The 15,947-nt window shown below is 35.9% G+C and overlaps 1 protein-coding gene across 2 annotated transcripts in view; it reads left to right on the top strand.

Moving 5' to 3' along the window:
- The window catches only part of LOC145690299 (muscle-specific protein 300 kDa-like), a 633,032-nt gene that overhangs the window by 458,375 nt on the left and 158,710 nt on the right, over nucleotides 1-15,947 (top strand). For both annotated transcript variants that reach the window (XM_081765072.1, XM_081765073.1), the window contains 4 exons: nucleotides 1,366-1,539; nucleotides 4,653-4,817; nucleotides 7,411-7,596; nucleotides 8,653-15,654. In XM_081765072.1, the coding sequence (XP_081621198.1) occupies nucleotides 1,366-1,539; nucleotides 4,653-4,817; nucleotides 7,411-7,596; nucleotides 8,653-15,654 (7,527 nt within the window). The remainder of the gene's footprint in view (nucleotides 1-1,365; nucleotides 1,540-4,652; nucleotides 4,818-7,410; nucleotides 7,597-8,652; nucleotides 15,655-15,947) is intronic.

Below are 15,947 nucleotides of genomic sequence, written 5' to 3'. Positions count from 1 at the left end.
ATGTGGTTTTAGGTTGAGAATTTGGTTACTAATCAGAAGAGGAAAGGTTTCTTATTGTTCAGGTCTGTAAAGCTTGAGTTTTTTTTTTTCTTTCTTTCTTTCTTTCTTTCTTGAAGACAACAGAACAGTTTCGTATTACGGTAGTACAGTGTTCAAGAAAATGTATTAAATCTTGGTTACTTTTCAGCTTATAGATACATACGTTAGCAGTTTACACCACACACACACACACACACACCTATTTATCTATATCTATATATCTATATCTATCTATCTTATTTATATATATAATTTGAATGAGATATTTCGTCTTTATAATATACAAAAAGTATATACACCGTCCGACAATTAAGTAATGAGACTGATTTAATTGTGATCAAACAAAGATAATATCTGTTTATTATTCAAAGTACATCCCTTCTACGTGCTGCAGCATAAACACTTGTTTTTTGGCCAAATATTCGTGAACAAGTACTGCCCGGTGAGCTGGTGCATTGTCATGGATAAGAAACTGTGTACCTGGGGCTGAGTATTCATTCCGGCGAATTCTCTTTATGAAACTGCTCCAAAATATTTAAATAAACCTAGGCGTTCATTGTGTGACCTTCTGATATCAATTCATGATGAATGATAGCTTTACTGTCGTAGAAACACACGAGCATCGCCTTCACTTTTGACTTCTGAAGTCGAAGTTTCTCCGTATCTCTATCCCCATTCACTCTCCGCATCAAATCAACAGTTTCTGTGGCACTTTTACCTAGTTTAACACAGAATTTGATATTCACTCTCTGTTCCATGCTGCTAGCGTGACGAGGACATCTCAGTGACTTCTGGTAATGGCGTCGTATTTCTCGTTACGCTTCGTGTGCGACAATGCGGTGTTGCCAGATTGTAGAAGAGGGATTGCTCTTTCCAACGTATATATTGGTTTACAGGTTGCATTCACTGTTTAGTCACAATAAAATCAGTCTCACTTCTTAATTGTCGAACGGTATATCATCACTACAATGATAATTAAGCAAATCCAGAGTTTCTTTTCTTGGTTATGGATTTTGAATCTGTATAGTCTTGAGCATACTCCTTGCTGATACTGAACTTGAACGATCTACAGCTCTCAGATATATAAGAATACATTACTTGACTTTTAACTAGAAGGTTATTAATTATGCCTGAAGTGTGCTATATAAAGGATTATTTAAGATCATCAAATTCAACTAAGTTAATAATACTATTTGAAGTTTGACCTTATTTTACTTGAAAATATTTGCACTTTTCTGTTGTTTTCTAATCTTCTGAAAAGGAATTTGCTTTGATGAAATTCGTAAAATAATGATAAATAAACATTTTTTTTTTTTCTGTTTTCAGAGTCTCGTTGGAGATCTGCAAAGGGATGAAAAAGAATCAGAAAAATTGGAAGCAACTCTAAGACAGTTACCTCAAGATGCTGAAGCGCAAAACCTTGTTGCCAACCTTGCAGGAATAAAAACAAGAATTGTCACGCTGTTGTCCCAGGCTGAACATGGCAAGACATCTGTTGAGGTATGTTTTTTTTTTTTCTATATATTTATACATTTCTCAATGGCTTTTCAACCTTATTAACAAGTGAAATTGTTCCCGCTGAACGAAATTATACTTACAGCCACACAAGCATATTGCTCAACGATCGGTAAATGAAAGCTTTCGATATGAAGTTTACATTGGTAAGCAAACATTTGATTATAATCAATATTGGTGTGTTCTTTATTTCATTTTTATAAAAATTTAAAACAAACAAAGAAAGAAAAAGAAATCTATCACTTTTATGTCTTACGGCTATGCCGTGTAAGCTAAAGGAGACGGTGATAATTGGAATAAATAAAATGGTGGAATAACGAAAGTGGGAGGGAACGGGAAACTTTCCGCAAGCTTGGAACGAACCAGGAACCCGATGCACCAGAAGTGAACACTATCACTGAGCTACCACGATCCCTGATATAAAAGTTAATTGTTCGTAAACGTACATGTTTCTCACAGTAGTTAAAGATAGGAAAATTATTATTTAGATCAGTGGTGTTAGATCTATTGGGAAGGGTGTCGGTTCTGGTTCGTCGATAAGATGCTACACGATAAACGCAAACTATGTTCGCTGCATGAAGAATTTAACCCCAAGTTTCGTCATTTCTTCTTTCAATATTCTTTTACGTAAGTTTGGTCTAAATACATGATAATCGGACTTTCTAGCTAATAGAATGGGAGAGATACTATTTTTGATAACTCAGGTTGGTTTTGAAAAAAACTACATTGTATAATATGTCATATTTGACTACCTAGTATAATAAGCAAGAAGCGTAACATATTTGAGCGTCAAACAAAGAATACGTTGTCTTCCAAATATTCAACGAGTTCAATACAGTCGGTGCTAATGTGATACATTTCAATGTTGCGCTGTTGCACTAGTGCTGCTTGTTGTTGAGTCATTAAAGTACGTGTAAGATAGTCAATATTCCTAACTGCAATAGAAGTATACTCTTTTGAGAGCGCTATTTGTCAGTCAAAACAGCTAGAACCTTCCCCGCTTATCTAATGCCTAGCGCACGCGCTTTTGGTACACACGGAATTCAGAGTTTGATTCCGGGTGTGAGAACATTTAAATCAGATAACTTGGACAAGATTGTTGTTTGTATTGTGGTTTTAATTCATAATGAAGAATATGCGTATACGGTGTTATCGGGATAGAGAAAATAATATGCAGATAATTTGACAGATGAATTGTCCAAGAAAAACAAAACAAAACAAAAAAAAAAAAAAAAGTTCTATTAATGACGGCTCAGAAATCTTTCTTGGAAATACGTATATTTGATCGCCTGGAAAAGTGAATTTCGGGACAAATTAATCTGATTTTTTAAAAATTTATATAGAGGACTGTGATATTTCATTGGGGAAAGTATTCATTCTAAGACTAGTAAATTAAAACTTAAATTTGAAACCCTTTGGATTCCACGAAGGTCTATGGTCAGCCAAACGGTTCCTTTTATTTATGATTATTATTTATTTAAATAGCTTCCCAGTTCCTTATGACTTTATATACGAAGCGTCATAACGTTGTCTAACAGTAATAGTATTTGAGTTAATTTGTCACAGAAATAATTTTCCGTTACTTAACCTGTATTAAACTTATATATTAAGATACTTTTCTTTGTCTTAGAATTGTAACCTCTCAAGTTTTTTTTACATATTTCTCAAAATTGTTTTTCCTCACTGTTTATTCGGCATTTTTCTTTTTGTTGCACAGTATATTCCGTCTTATGCCTTACTTATATTTAGTGTATGCGTTTATAGTGCTTGCTTGGTTTTTTATATTTGTTTATTACGTTTATCCTAATTCGTATTGAACTACTTGGGAATTTTTCTTTTCAAGTTTATTTATCTATTATGACAAAATTTGTAAAATTAATCAAAGGACCTTAAGGAGGTGTGACTGAGTTTGGTAACAGTACAGAATTTTGAGTCAATGTTTGTATATACATATAAATAGATGTGTTCATTATAAAGAACAGTACTACTTTAAGATCGTATCGAGATAAACCACTGGATAGATGTACACATATATAGTGAGTTCCTTCGTGGCTATTTAGGTGGGAGACCCGGACTCGATTCTCAGTGGGAGCTCGTGTTCGTTTTCTACGTTAAGCCGTAGATCATCGTCTGACATAGTCACCATGATGTGTACGAAAATAATATGCAGATAGTTTGACATGAATTGCTCAAGAAAAACAAAAAAAAAAAAAAAATCTTTCCTCTTAAAAATGGGCCAGAAATCTGTCTTAACACGTGGAAAATTCGTACCTTTGAACACGTGGGGAAGTAAATTTCGTGACAAGTTAACTTGAAGGGAATTAACTAAAAGGGACGCTAAACTCAACTCAAAGTAAATGAGTCTACTCAATTTTGATGACGCTTTCTTCCGAAAGCCAACGTATAATTGAGCTAAGCTGAAATTAGAATGTGAGTGTGAGTTGAAATTAATTCCAGAATAAGCTAACTTGGACAAAGTAGAAACAAGCAATGGCGCCCGAAGAAAATTTTCTAGAGGGAGGCATTGCTATATTATGTCTGGTATTTCTGGTGTTTAATATACGTGGTTTACTATATTACGTATACATTTTCGTGAGCCAGAGGGGCCTGGCCACACCCTGCTCCCCTCCCTCCGCCCCGCCTTTGGGTGACCATGGGAACAAGGCAATAATTTATATCTAAAAATTTAAGGTTGAATAAGCTTAAATCTGCATACAAGAATAGCTATTGTATAAACGGGAAGATTTACTATGTATATTTTCAAATTTCAAATGCATTGGGCGCGATTTAGTGTTTAAGTGATGTTGCTTAAGTCTCAACCTTAGGAAGAACGGGCTCCATTTCTTCGTTTTATCTCCCCCCCCCCCAAAAAAAAAATCTCTTTAGTGCATGTTATAAAAGCATTATTTTTATTTATTTATTTGGGAATGGCATATTTTGAATGTATAGTAATTTAAGCATGAAATTAGTCAAGTTTGTGATATGTGAATTTTAAGTTGAGTTAAACTCATGTTAAAAGTAAATTTCCTGTCGTTCCGAAATGCGATTTTTTTATTTTATGCAGTGTTTTTGAGCTTAAGTTTTTGTGTACGTTTCAGATGGCACAGCAAGTTCAAGAAAGAAGGAAACATGAATTGGTTCAGTACCAACTATTGCTGGGAGAACTAGAACAATGGTTATCTCATGCCAATGAAACAACTCTGACTACTGATATTCAGAAACCTTCTTCTTCTGCCATTAAAGAACAAATCATCGGACATCAAGTACGTACAAGTATAAATTCTTAACTATCTTAGTTACAAATTAACTATTTCAGTTGAAATGTTGTATTCTTTTGGAATCATTAACGCTAATGTCCTTTATACTATGTTCTAAGGGTTAAAAGTGTAGAAATGAAAACGCTATATTTAATTAAAAGAGAGGGTGTGATCATTAGTTGCGGTGTTTACTGTTACATCATTCAAAATGTGACGTCGTCTTTGAATGATGTACATAATTATCATATTTTTAAATGACCTGTTTATATTCTTCAATTGACTTTTTTTCCTTAAGAAATTGATAAACGAGACAACATATATCATACACACCTTTCAAGAATTCTTCCAATTTTCGAATTCCATATGTAGACCTTGAGCTCCGTAGTAGAAATATGAAATAGTATGCGGGACACACTTTTGATCCCGATGGTACGAAAGTCTGAAATTTGCTGTACAGCTTTAAATTCTAGACCAAATCGATTTTGTCCAAACTTCCATCCTGAATGTTTTAATTTCTGTCCTTCACTGAATAACTACTTTTATATAAAGTCAAGTTCAGCTTCATTAACTTACGGAAAGCAATTAAAGGGTGACTTTTTTCGACGAACGTTGTAGGTCATTTAGTAGCCTTATTGCACTATGCACAACTTCATTGCATAACTTTCAAAATATATGGGTTAGAGATCAAGTATTTGTTGGTACTATGTTGTTGTAGGTCTGCTATTTTTTTTAAAATGTAAAGTAATGTCAGATAAATAATCGGAATGATATGGGGAAATTGTTGGAGGTTTTCCTGATTACATAATTATTACATTTCATCGTTGTCTTTTAGAAATGACGATAGAAAGGGTTCGTCGTGAATCAATTGAAGGGTTGATACGAATGAGTGATCATGTAACAAGTTTGAAATTTTACAGCTTAGCTGTGTGTGTATCATGTTTTAGAGATATATTATGTAATGTAGGTTGCTGGTGGTTCTTACACACTCATCTTAATTACTTTTATATATCTGTAAAGCATAAGTAAAATCAGAAAGAAAAAAGACTCTTTTGTTTAAATTTTAAAATTTGTTATGTAAACAATCCTTATCCGAATCAACTTTTTAATTGAAAGAAATTTACAGTGCTTTCTAAGCCAGATCTAAATTATTACTCTGTGACAACTAGTGGAATTTACATTTTTTTTTTTTTTTTTAAATCTGCGATTCCAAGTAAAATGAAGAAGTTCTGAGAAGAAGTGAAAACGGCGTTAAATAATGGTGAAAAATGTACAACATTACTCCTTATAACGAGAATATTTAACTTGTTCAAAATATAAAATTATAGTATGGCGTATTATGTATAAGTTATTGTTTTATGTGGGGGAAACGACAGTTGTGATTAGTTCAGAAAAGTACTTGCTATTCGTAAAAAATGGAGAATTTTCACTTGCCTAATATACTTGTTTTTGTTAATAGAAATTAAGTATAAGCTTTTGGAGATAAAATACAGGTAAATGTAGGATTGCTTAAAAACATTTAACTAAATGTGTAAAGTATTAGTACCTAAGTTTAAAATAAGAAAAGGAAGATTAAAAAAATGATAATAACTTTAGTACAGTAAACTGTCAATTGTCCGTGGTTTTCCTTAGCGATAATGCATTACTTTGTGACATAATGCTTGAAAAACTTCACTCACAAGTAGAAAAATCAAAAACAGTTGACTGATTCTTTTGTGAAAATGTAAAACAACAAACTTGTAAGTACATGAAACTACCGTTTGTTAAATCACAATTGTATGTGTAGCCCCCTTGCTACAACATGTTCGTACAACAAATAAAAATTACTCAAAAAAATGTTTGTGCTAATTTGTCCTTTTTCGATCATTTTGCGGGTGATTCGCGGAATTAGTTTATTTGCTATAACTGTTCACCCAATTTCGCGGATAATCGTGAGTTTATTGTAATTCCAGTTAAACATGTTAACTTGAACTCATTTTTGTGGAATCTGCAGTTTTTCACAAAAGATATATTAGACATTACTCTACAGTTTGGCTTCCTGTTTATCTTTAAACCTGACAACATTAAAAGAACTCTGTTTTCATTTTCATCAGAATCATCAGTGGCTAAAGTTTTTTGTGACCGAATGCCGTTCCTGAGTTCAATTCTCGGTAGCGTGCGCTGACCTTGGATACAACCCTAAGCAGTAGTTTGAATCCAACTTTAAACAGTAGGTCCCGTCTCATAATCACGGTCTGAAATGGGATTTTAAATCCCAGTCAGTCAACCCTTAATATGCAGTTTGTTGCGCATGGAAGGACGGTATTTCTGCTACGAGACATTTATTAAAATACGGAATTGTTAAGCTACCAAGTAACTTTGGTAATGTAATAGTATCATTTGTAGCAGAAATAGCTGTCTTTCTCTGTATGACGACCTGTTTAGTTACATGATATCAACTATAATTTCAAAGTGACGCACTATTCCCTGGGGTATTGGAAAAAATAAAAATGACCAACCAAATATTGTTCCATGTTATAGAATGATGATGTATGTTAGAAAAAAAAGTAATGTTCTTAGGATTTTTTTTTTTTTTTAACTTACAATTTTCTTTAAATCGTAGACTCTTGCTCAAGAATTGAAGGTGCGAGAGAGTCAGCTGTCAGAATTGATCCACCAATGTCAGAATCTTCAAAACTTCCCAGATGTGTGTACTTTGGCCAAAAGTTTGCTTGAGCAGTTGATCGCCCTTCAGTCTGTCATTCATGACACGGAACATTTGACACAGGCTCGCCTCAATAAGCTTCAGGTATGGTAGAGCTTTAGTTTCATTGCGATTTGCTATGGCTCTAAATTGTTTAGAATGCTATTCTTGTTGATAGATTTAAAACATAAATCTAATTGTAATTTAATTCGTGGTAAACGCTCAGTTCTGTCTTTAAATTGGTTTGTTTTGGATACAGATTGGTGTGTATAAGTTTTGAGATTTTCCTATACTCAAAGATTTTGTTCAGTTCTACGAAATTATAATAGAATGGTCTTACCTTCCCGTTCTATAGAAAGGGAATGTTCAAAACTTTATTAATTTTATTTAGCATAAGATATGTAGAAATGTTAACAAGAACATGCACGAAATGCTTAACTATGGAAAACATCACTCATTTGGTTACAATGGTGAAGCTAACACGATGTATTAATTAAAAGAAAAATTACCTATATTCACACTTGTATTTCACTAAATTCGTATTCTTATTTGAAGTTGAGTTGTTATGCGTAATAAATATTGTTTTCCGTAAACTCCGAGAAGATATAGAAATTCGATTTTAAAAAAATGAAAGACGCTAATGAGTAAGGCATAGGTAGAGAACAGAGAGAAATTAGATAGATTGTAGGAGGCAAATAAAACACATAAACGAAAATAATACATGTAGATGTTAATATTAGTAAAAGTAATTCAAGATAGTCTATGATTTATATTCATTGCTGCTTGTCTAATGCAAATTTACCTCGCTATGCTATTCTATGAAATAAATTACCAGTAAGTTTATATATACACACAATACCTCTTCCTGGTAGGTTTTATAATAATACACATATATTTTGCTAAAATAATAAATGAAAATATGCTAATAGAATAATTTATGATCCTTTGTAACTAAACAGTTATTTTGCTTATCCTTAGTTCCGAAAGAAGGACAAAACGCTGACAGGAGCTGTTTTAACTATATATAAACTCATATCTTAGATTTCGTGGACTGTAATGCTATTAAGTGTAGTGAAATTTAGTTTTATCGTAATATTTATTGCAGCAGATTTCGTTTTCCTAATAATTTTATTAATGTGGGTATTATGTGATGTCTTTCAGGAGAGTCTTATGGCCGAAGAACAGAAGCATGAGCCTCTTCTAGAAGAACAAAAGATATCTGCTAAGTCATCTCCAGAGCCTGTAGTTACACCTGATGTTATTGAAGAAGGTTTCGTTCTAGTCTCTTCCCAACCTTCCGAAGAAGAAATTGTAACAGTGGAACAGAAAGTAATAACTGAATTGACTGCTGATATTCCAGAGCAATTGGAGTATGAAGATGATCAGAAGATGCAATTGCCACATACTACACCTGAAACGGCGGAGGAACGATTTGATTCTCAAAGTGAATTATCTATATCTGGTTCACCAATCGAGGAAATAGGTATTGACGATATTTCCAGGGAATTGTCTAGAGATGGTAGTTTTGAGAAGGTTGAAATGCCAACTCCAGATAAGGAAAAGCAGTTTGTAACTGAAATGACAGTAGAACAGAGTAATATCACAACCCAAACGAGTGACATTGAGAGAGAAGCTTATGATAGTGGCACTGTAATTCACGTAACAACCGAAACTATTGCACCTGTTGCTACTGCTTTAGAGGGTGGTATATCAGTCAATGTAACTACTCAAACCACTTTCAGTACTGAACGAAAAATTTCCGTTCCAGTTGAAAGCCAAACTGAAGTACCACATCAGGAGGAATATGCCCAAGCAAAAACTGGGGTATCAGATGTCAGTATAAGTACACAAACAGTGCAAGATCAAGACAGAACACAACATGATGCAGTTCATATCACTACTCAGACAAGTGAGTCAGAATTTGAAAGGAGAGAAAAGTTTGTACTATCAAGACAAGCAGCAGTACAACCAGAAGTAACAATTATGGATATTACGACTCAGACATCTCCTGCGACTGAAATGTTTCTTCGTGAACCCGAAACCGAACACGTTACCACTCAAACTAGCTTTGAGGAACCAGAAACTATATTCATAACAGAAGTAAAACCTTCAGCATCTGTACCAGTAGAAGAACAATCAGTTGTTGCAAAGGAACCTGAGGTTTTACTTGAGGCAGACATAAAGAGAGAAGTAGTTCGTGAGAGTTCTACCCCCGAACAATCTGGAACAAGTTTTGTAGTACATGAATCGTCTTTTAGACACGAAATAACTGGTCAAGAATCAAAAGTTCAAAAGGAAAATGAGTTAATTGAAAGCGTAGTGAAAGAGGTACCACAAGAAGTAACAATGAAAAAGATACCAGAAGACGTAACAGTAAAGGAGATACCAGAAGTAACAGTGAAAGAGGTGCCAGAAGAAGTAACAGTGAAAGAGATACCAGAAGTAACAGTGCAAGGAGCGCCAAAAGAAGAAGCAAGAGTGAAAGAGGTACCAGAAACAGTGAAAGTGGCACCAGAAGAACCAATATTGAAAGAGGTATCAGAAGAAGTAATAGTGAAAGAGATGCCAAAAGAAGCAACAGAGGAAATAGTGCCAGAAGATGATTCGAGAGAAGAATTCATAGTTGTTCCTTCACCTCCTCAGTCAGTTGAGACTGTCGTAGTTGATCCAGAAGAAACAACAACTGAAGTAATTACAGATCCAGACGGTACTCAAAGAATTCTGGTGCGAAAAGTACGCAAAACAGTGATATCACGCCAACAGCAACAATTGGCCACAGTTGAAAGGATAACTACTGTATCTTCGGGCGCTGAAGGTGAAGAACCTCAAACGTCTGTCGAGAAATCGTTCTCTCATATAACATTACAAGGAAAGCAGATGGTAAAGTCTCTCACAAAAGACGGAGAAACATCTACAGTCAGCAAACAGGCCTATGGAGGCAGAGTTGTTGCTGGTGTACCTGGCGGGGATGTAAATGTTGAAGAGTTCTCAATCACTCCTGAAGAACCTGTCACTTATGAAACAGGTGATAATCAACCAGAACACATTTTCGTGCGAGGTGGGCATATTCGGAAAGAAGGCACAGTTACAATAATACCAGATACAAGCGTTACCTCATCGGTGGTTCAGCGGAGTGAGATTGAACCTGTGGTTGTTACTGAGCAAACTGATGATGGCGACTATATTACTTCTACGTCAACTGTTCGCACAGTTGTGCAACAAGTGTCTCGAAGAGTTATTCGGAAGACCAGAAGGATAATTCGGAAAGTAGTAATTATAAATGGTAAAGAACATGTAACTGAGGAAGTTGTAGAGGAACCTGAAGAAGTAGAAATCACTGAAGCAGGGGTTCCAAAAATGCATATTGAAATGAGTACAGTTGAAGGAGTTCAGCCTTCTGACTCAGAAGAAGGAATCTACTTATCATCTTCTTCAAGCAGAGCTTCCACAAAATTAGGCAAAGATGAGAAGGATTTTCCTAGAGAAGAAACAACAACGAGTGAACCGGTTGTTTCAACAATACAAGAAGAAATTGTGCAGGAGGATACCGCTATTCCTAAAAGTCATACAGAGGTGAGAGCAACTGAAAACAGAGAACCATCTGTGGAAGTTCAAGTTTCTTCTGTAGTAGAAGCTGAGGCACCTGAATATGAGTCTTCAAGTATGACCTCACGTTTGGTGGAAGAAATAGATCAGAAAGAGGTGCCAATTGATCAAGAAATAAAGTTGGAAAGTTCTACCATCAAGGAAGACAAAGAAAAGGAAGTTAGTCTTATTGATCAGAAAGTTACGGAGATTTCCTCAGCTTCTGAAAAATCGGAAAGAAAAGTACAAAGTCAGGAAACTATAAGCAAAGAAGCAACAATGGACCATATTCCGTCCTCTGCTACTGTGAAAGATAAGGCTCCAATTAGAATTCAAAAAAGTGACTCTGATACAGCAACCACCGTTGAACCAGAGGAGCTGAGTAGTGAAATTGTATCTCCAAGAATGAGGACAATACCATCATTAGATTCATCTTTAGCAGAATCAACAGAGTTGCCAGAACTTAGTGCTGCAACCCAGTCTGTAGAGACCCCAAAACCGACAGTAGAAGAAATAGTGCTTGATATTACAGTTCCTGCGGAAAAAATGAGTGCTGAAGATACAGAGCCATTTTCACCATCTGGTGTAGAAAGTGATAAAACACATGATACTGGGTACGATGCAGATAAATGGACAATTGATGATGCCTCTTTCTCAGAGGACAAGAAGAGGAAAAAGAGAAAGAGAAGAAAAAAGAAATCTGCTCCAACTGTAGATTCTTCAGAGTCAGTTTCACGAGAGGTTAAAGAAGGAACACCGTCTTCAGAGTCCGAAAAGGCTAACAGCTTTGAAATGGTCAGCAGCAAGACACCTGAGATTGATTTCCCCACAGAGGAAGAAACAACAGTGGGAGAGATTGAAGAAATAGTTGATGAAGAACCAAAAATTACAACTGAACAAGTCAAGGAAAGAAAACTAGAAGATGATGTAAGTCAAATTTCTGAAGTGAAAGCAGTTGAACCAACAACTGAAATCAAAGTTGAATCAAGTGAAAGCCTAAGATCGCTAGTTTCACAAAAGGAAGAAGTTGGAAGTCACGAAGAATTTATTGAAATCAAACAACAAATTGCAGACCAAAAAATAGAATCAACTAAAGAACACAGCGAAGTGAAGGTAACTGACGTATCGAAAGAAGTAGAAGTGTCAGAAACATATGAAAGACCTCAAGAATTTCCACATGTCGATGTTGAAGTAACAGAACCAAAATCCGATACCTTCAGAGATACTGAATTAGATCACGTAACCCAGGAAATCAAAGAAACTACAGAAGATGTTACATCCGTTATCTATATGCAGGAGCCAATGACAGAAGGAATAGCACAGACAGAGAAACCAGTTGCGGAACTCGAACTTGATACAACACAAGAGACGGAAGTTAAAACTACAAAAGATGTTGCATTATCTCCAATAGAAGCTAATGTTGACGTACAACTTGTTTCAGAAAGAGAACTTGAACATCATATACAGAAGGAGATTGTCTCGTCTTCTGTGACGGCAATGTCACCAACTGTAGAAGACGAAGAAGAGAAAGCTCAAACGTTTGTTGAAGTAAAGCAAACAGATTTAGCGAAAGTAATTGAAGAGTCACAGCAGCTTATCGATAAGGTATCTACTGATGTTGGACCTATTTCGTACGCACAATCTGATATAAAAGTCGAAAAGCTAGAAGAGATAACAAAACAGGATATTGCTGTAATGCCAGAAGTGCTTTCTAATGTTGAACAAGAACGGGAGAAGCATGCCACAACTGAAATGTCAATTCAAACAAAATCAATTGAAACAACTGCAGAATCCGAAGAATCTCTGCATACTTCGTCCGAGGAACCTTCTCAAATTTTAGTTGAGACAACAGTGTCATTTGTGAAGCCAGATGATAGTACCGAATCTATAAAAACAGTTCTTCAGAAGGTTCCAGAGAGCAGTTCTGGCGTTTCGGTCGAAACAGACGGAAAACAGGAGGAATCTGCTGGTTACAGACCTGAAACTGGTGTAGCAGTGACTGTAGATACGAAAGGTGCCAAATCAGAGAAGAAAGTCATTATTGGAGACGAGACTGGTGTTGATACCATGGAACCAAAAGCTGCCGAAGAAAAGGCCACTGCTGAAGTAGAAGTTAGTGTACATATAGAAAGTGCGAAAGTTCCTGCAGGAAAGAAAGACAAGAAAAAGCGCAAAGGTGAGAAAAAACAAAAAGTGGTTACTGTTGACATTGAAGCCAAACGCATACCAAAGAAGCCATCTCAAACGGTACCAAAAGAATCTGAGGATATGCTTTCCAGAATTTCTTCAAAAATTCCTTGTGATACTGATAAAGTGCCTTGTGAATCCAAAAAAGCAACAGAGATACATGAAGAAAGAGTACCTTCAAGTGAAGACGTTGGTGATTTTGCCGAAAATGCGGTAGAAGTTAGTGTAATGGAAGTAAAGCAACCAGTGGAAGAATTTCGTGAAAATTTGAACGTTTGTGCTGTGGAGCAGAAACGAGATACATTCACAAGTACCCAGTTGTCTGCTGGGGAAATAGTAGAAGCCAAAGAACATGAACCGAGTCAAGAACTTAATAAACTGCCTGAGGAAAATGTTTCTTCTGTCACAGTCGTTGAAGTCCAAACGAAGTTGTTTGACCAGAAACCTGAAGAATTGGAAGAAACTCCAATAGCAGATGATGTTCCATCTCTCGATAAAACTGAAAAATTGCAAGAAATTCCAACGTCAGACCCGTCTATATGTGTCCCGCCTCCAATTAAAACTGAAGAATTGCAAGAAATTCCAACGACAGACATATCTACGAATGTCCCATCTCCGACTAAGACTGATGAATTGCAAGAAATTCCGACGTCAGACATTTCTACATGTGTTCCATCTCTGGTTAAAACTGAGAATTTGGAAGAAATTTCAATGTCAGACATATCTACTAGTGCCCCAATTTTGGTTAAAGCTGTTCAAGAAGAGCATGAGGCAGAAGAATCTGCACAAACTATCGTTGCTGCTTCTCCAATTGAAGAACAAGTTCCTGGTCCACCGGTCAGAGGGGAACAAGCGCCAGGGCCCCCTGTTTCAGGGGGCGATATCACAATAAGTTCTTCACCAGATTTTGACGATAATGAAAAACAGGGTCTAGTTTCAAGCGAATCTGCACTTTCTGTGGAGAGCGAGCCGATTATTGAATTTCCAGAAGAGCAGAACGAAATTTCTGAAAGACTAAAGAAGCAAGGGGATGAAGGAAGTATTGTCGAAGAGATTTTGCCAGAAAAAGCAATTCAGTTGAAAATTCAAGAAGAACATAAACCTCAAGAAGCAATGTTAGTGCCATTAGAATGTGATTGGCAACAGGCTGAAAATATCGTAACCGAACGATTGAAAAACTTGCAGAATGCTCAAAAAACAACTCATATGTCGCAAGTAATCTACTTAACAACTTTCATGGAAGTCATAACAGAAGAAAATGTAGAGGAAAAGAGCTTATGTTTGGAAGAAAATATTTCGACCCTGAAAGAAGCTATCGAGAAGAAAGATGTAGTTATTATTCAAAAGACTGTAATTACAACGGTGGAAACTATTTCCAGTTGGATTGAAACAGTTGAGTATCGCGTATACAAAATTAGACAGATGACAAATATTAATGATCAAGTTACGGAATATCACAAACTGAAAAATGAAATTGATGTCATTGAAAAGAACGTAGCTGCACTGGAAGAGGTTGTAGGAAATGCAGGTGACTTGTGCAATGATGACGTAAAATCTGTTATGGAAACCTGCCTTACTGCATTGCATGAACAGTTAAATGCGGTTGAAGAATTTGCTCAAGTAAATGAATCTGATGTTGCAAAGACTTTAGATAAATGGGAAGAGTTTCTAAATGGTATTAATACCGTCAGTGCTTTGGTTGATGATGTTAAGAGGCAAGCTGAAGATATTCAAGATTCTGAGAAATCAGCCCAAACTAGGCTGCAAGAATTGGAACAAATAGAAATCTCTAATAAGTGTCACATGACTAAAATAGTTCTTTTACTTGGAAGAGGCAAGCAGCTTGTAAAACAACTACCTGATCGTCAAGTGCCTCTGGAAGCGTACACTATGTATGATACATCAAGACAGGTGGAACAGTTTGTTAATATGGAACGCGAGAAACTACTCCAACAACTGGCTCTTGCTGATGAATATCAGCAAACGCTTGAAGAGTTCGCTCAAATTATAGAGGTCGCTAATGCACTTGTCGAGAACAAAATCACAGTTGTGAACTTGGAACACCTTCAAGAAGAGATGCAGAAACATCGAAAGTTCTTTGTTAATCTAAGTCATTGTCAACAAATTCTTGAGTCACTTGAAGGTAATCTTGATCTTGAAACTCGAGCTGCTCATAGTGAACTTCACAAAAAACTTCATCTCGAAGCGTCGGTAATTCTGGAAAAAGCTGCTCAACGAGCACAACAAATGGCACTTGCAGCATCACGGTGGACTGTCCTCGAACAAGGAATGAAGGAAGAGAGCGCTTGGCTACAAGTTGCACACCAGAGAGTTCCAGATCTTCAGAGCGTTACGACTACTGATTACGACCAATATATTTCTCTATACCAGGTAATTACAATTCTAAATTTGTGTGCAGTAGTAGTAGTTTAAGCCATTTTAAAGAACTTTTTCATTAGTGTTAGAAATTTGAGTGTTCTCGTATTGCCGAATCATCAACACACTTACTTTTGGTAAGTGTAATCCCTCATTCAGTATCCTGTGAGGTTAACAGAATTTCAGTGTTGATCCAGATATCGGTTGGAAAAACCTGAAAGCTGTGGTTTCTTATTAGTGTACTGTTCATTGTACAACAAGTGTATGTTATATTATATTATATTACATTACATAGTAGAAAAAACGCA

The sequence above is a fragment of the Thermobia domestica genome, chromosome 7, assembly GCF_964235325.1.
Source record: "Thermobia domestica chromosome 7, izTheDome1.hap1.1, whole genome shotgun sequence".
Taxonomy (NCBI): Eukaryota; Metazoa; Arthropoda; class Insecta; order Zygentoma; family Lepismatidae; genus Thermobia; species Thermobia domestica.
Note: the sequence above shows the minus strand (reverse complement) of the source record. Positions and strands in the feature narration are given on the sequence as shown.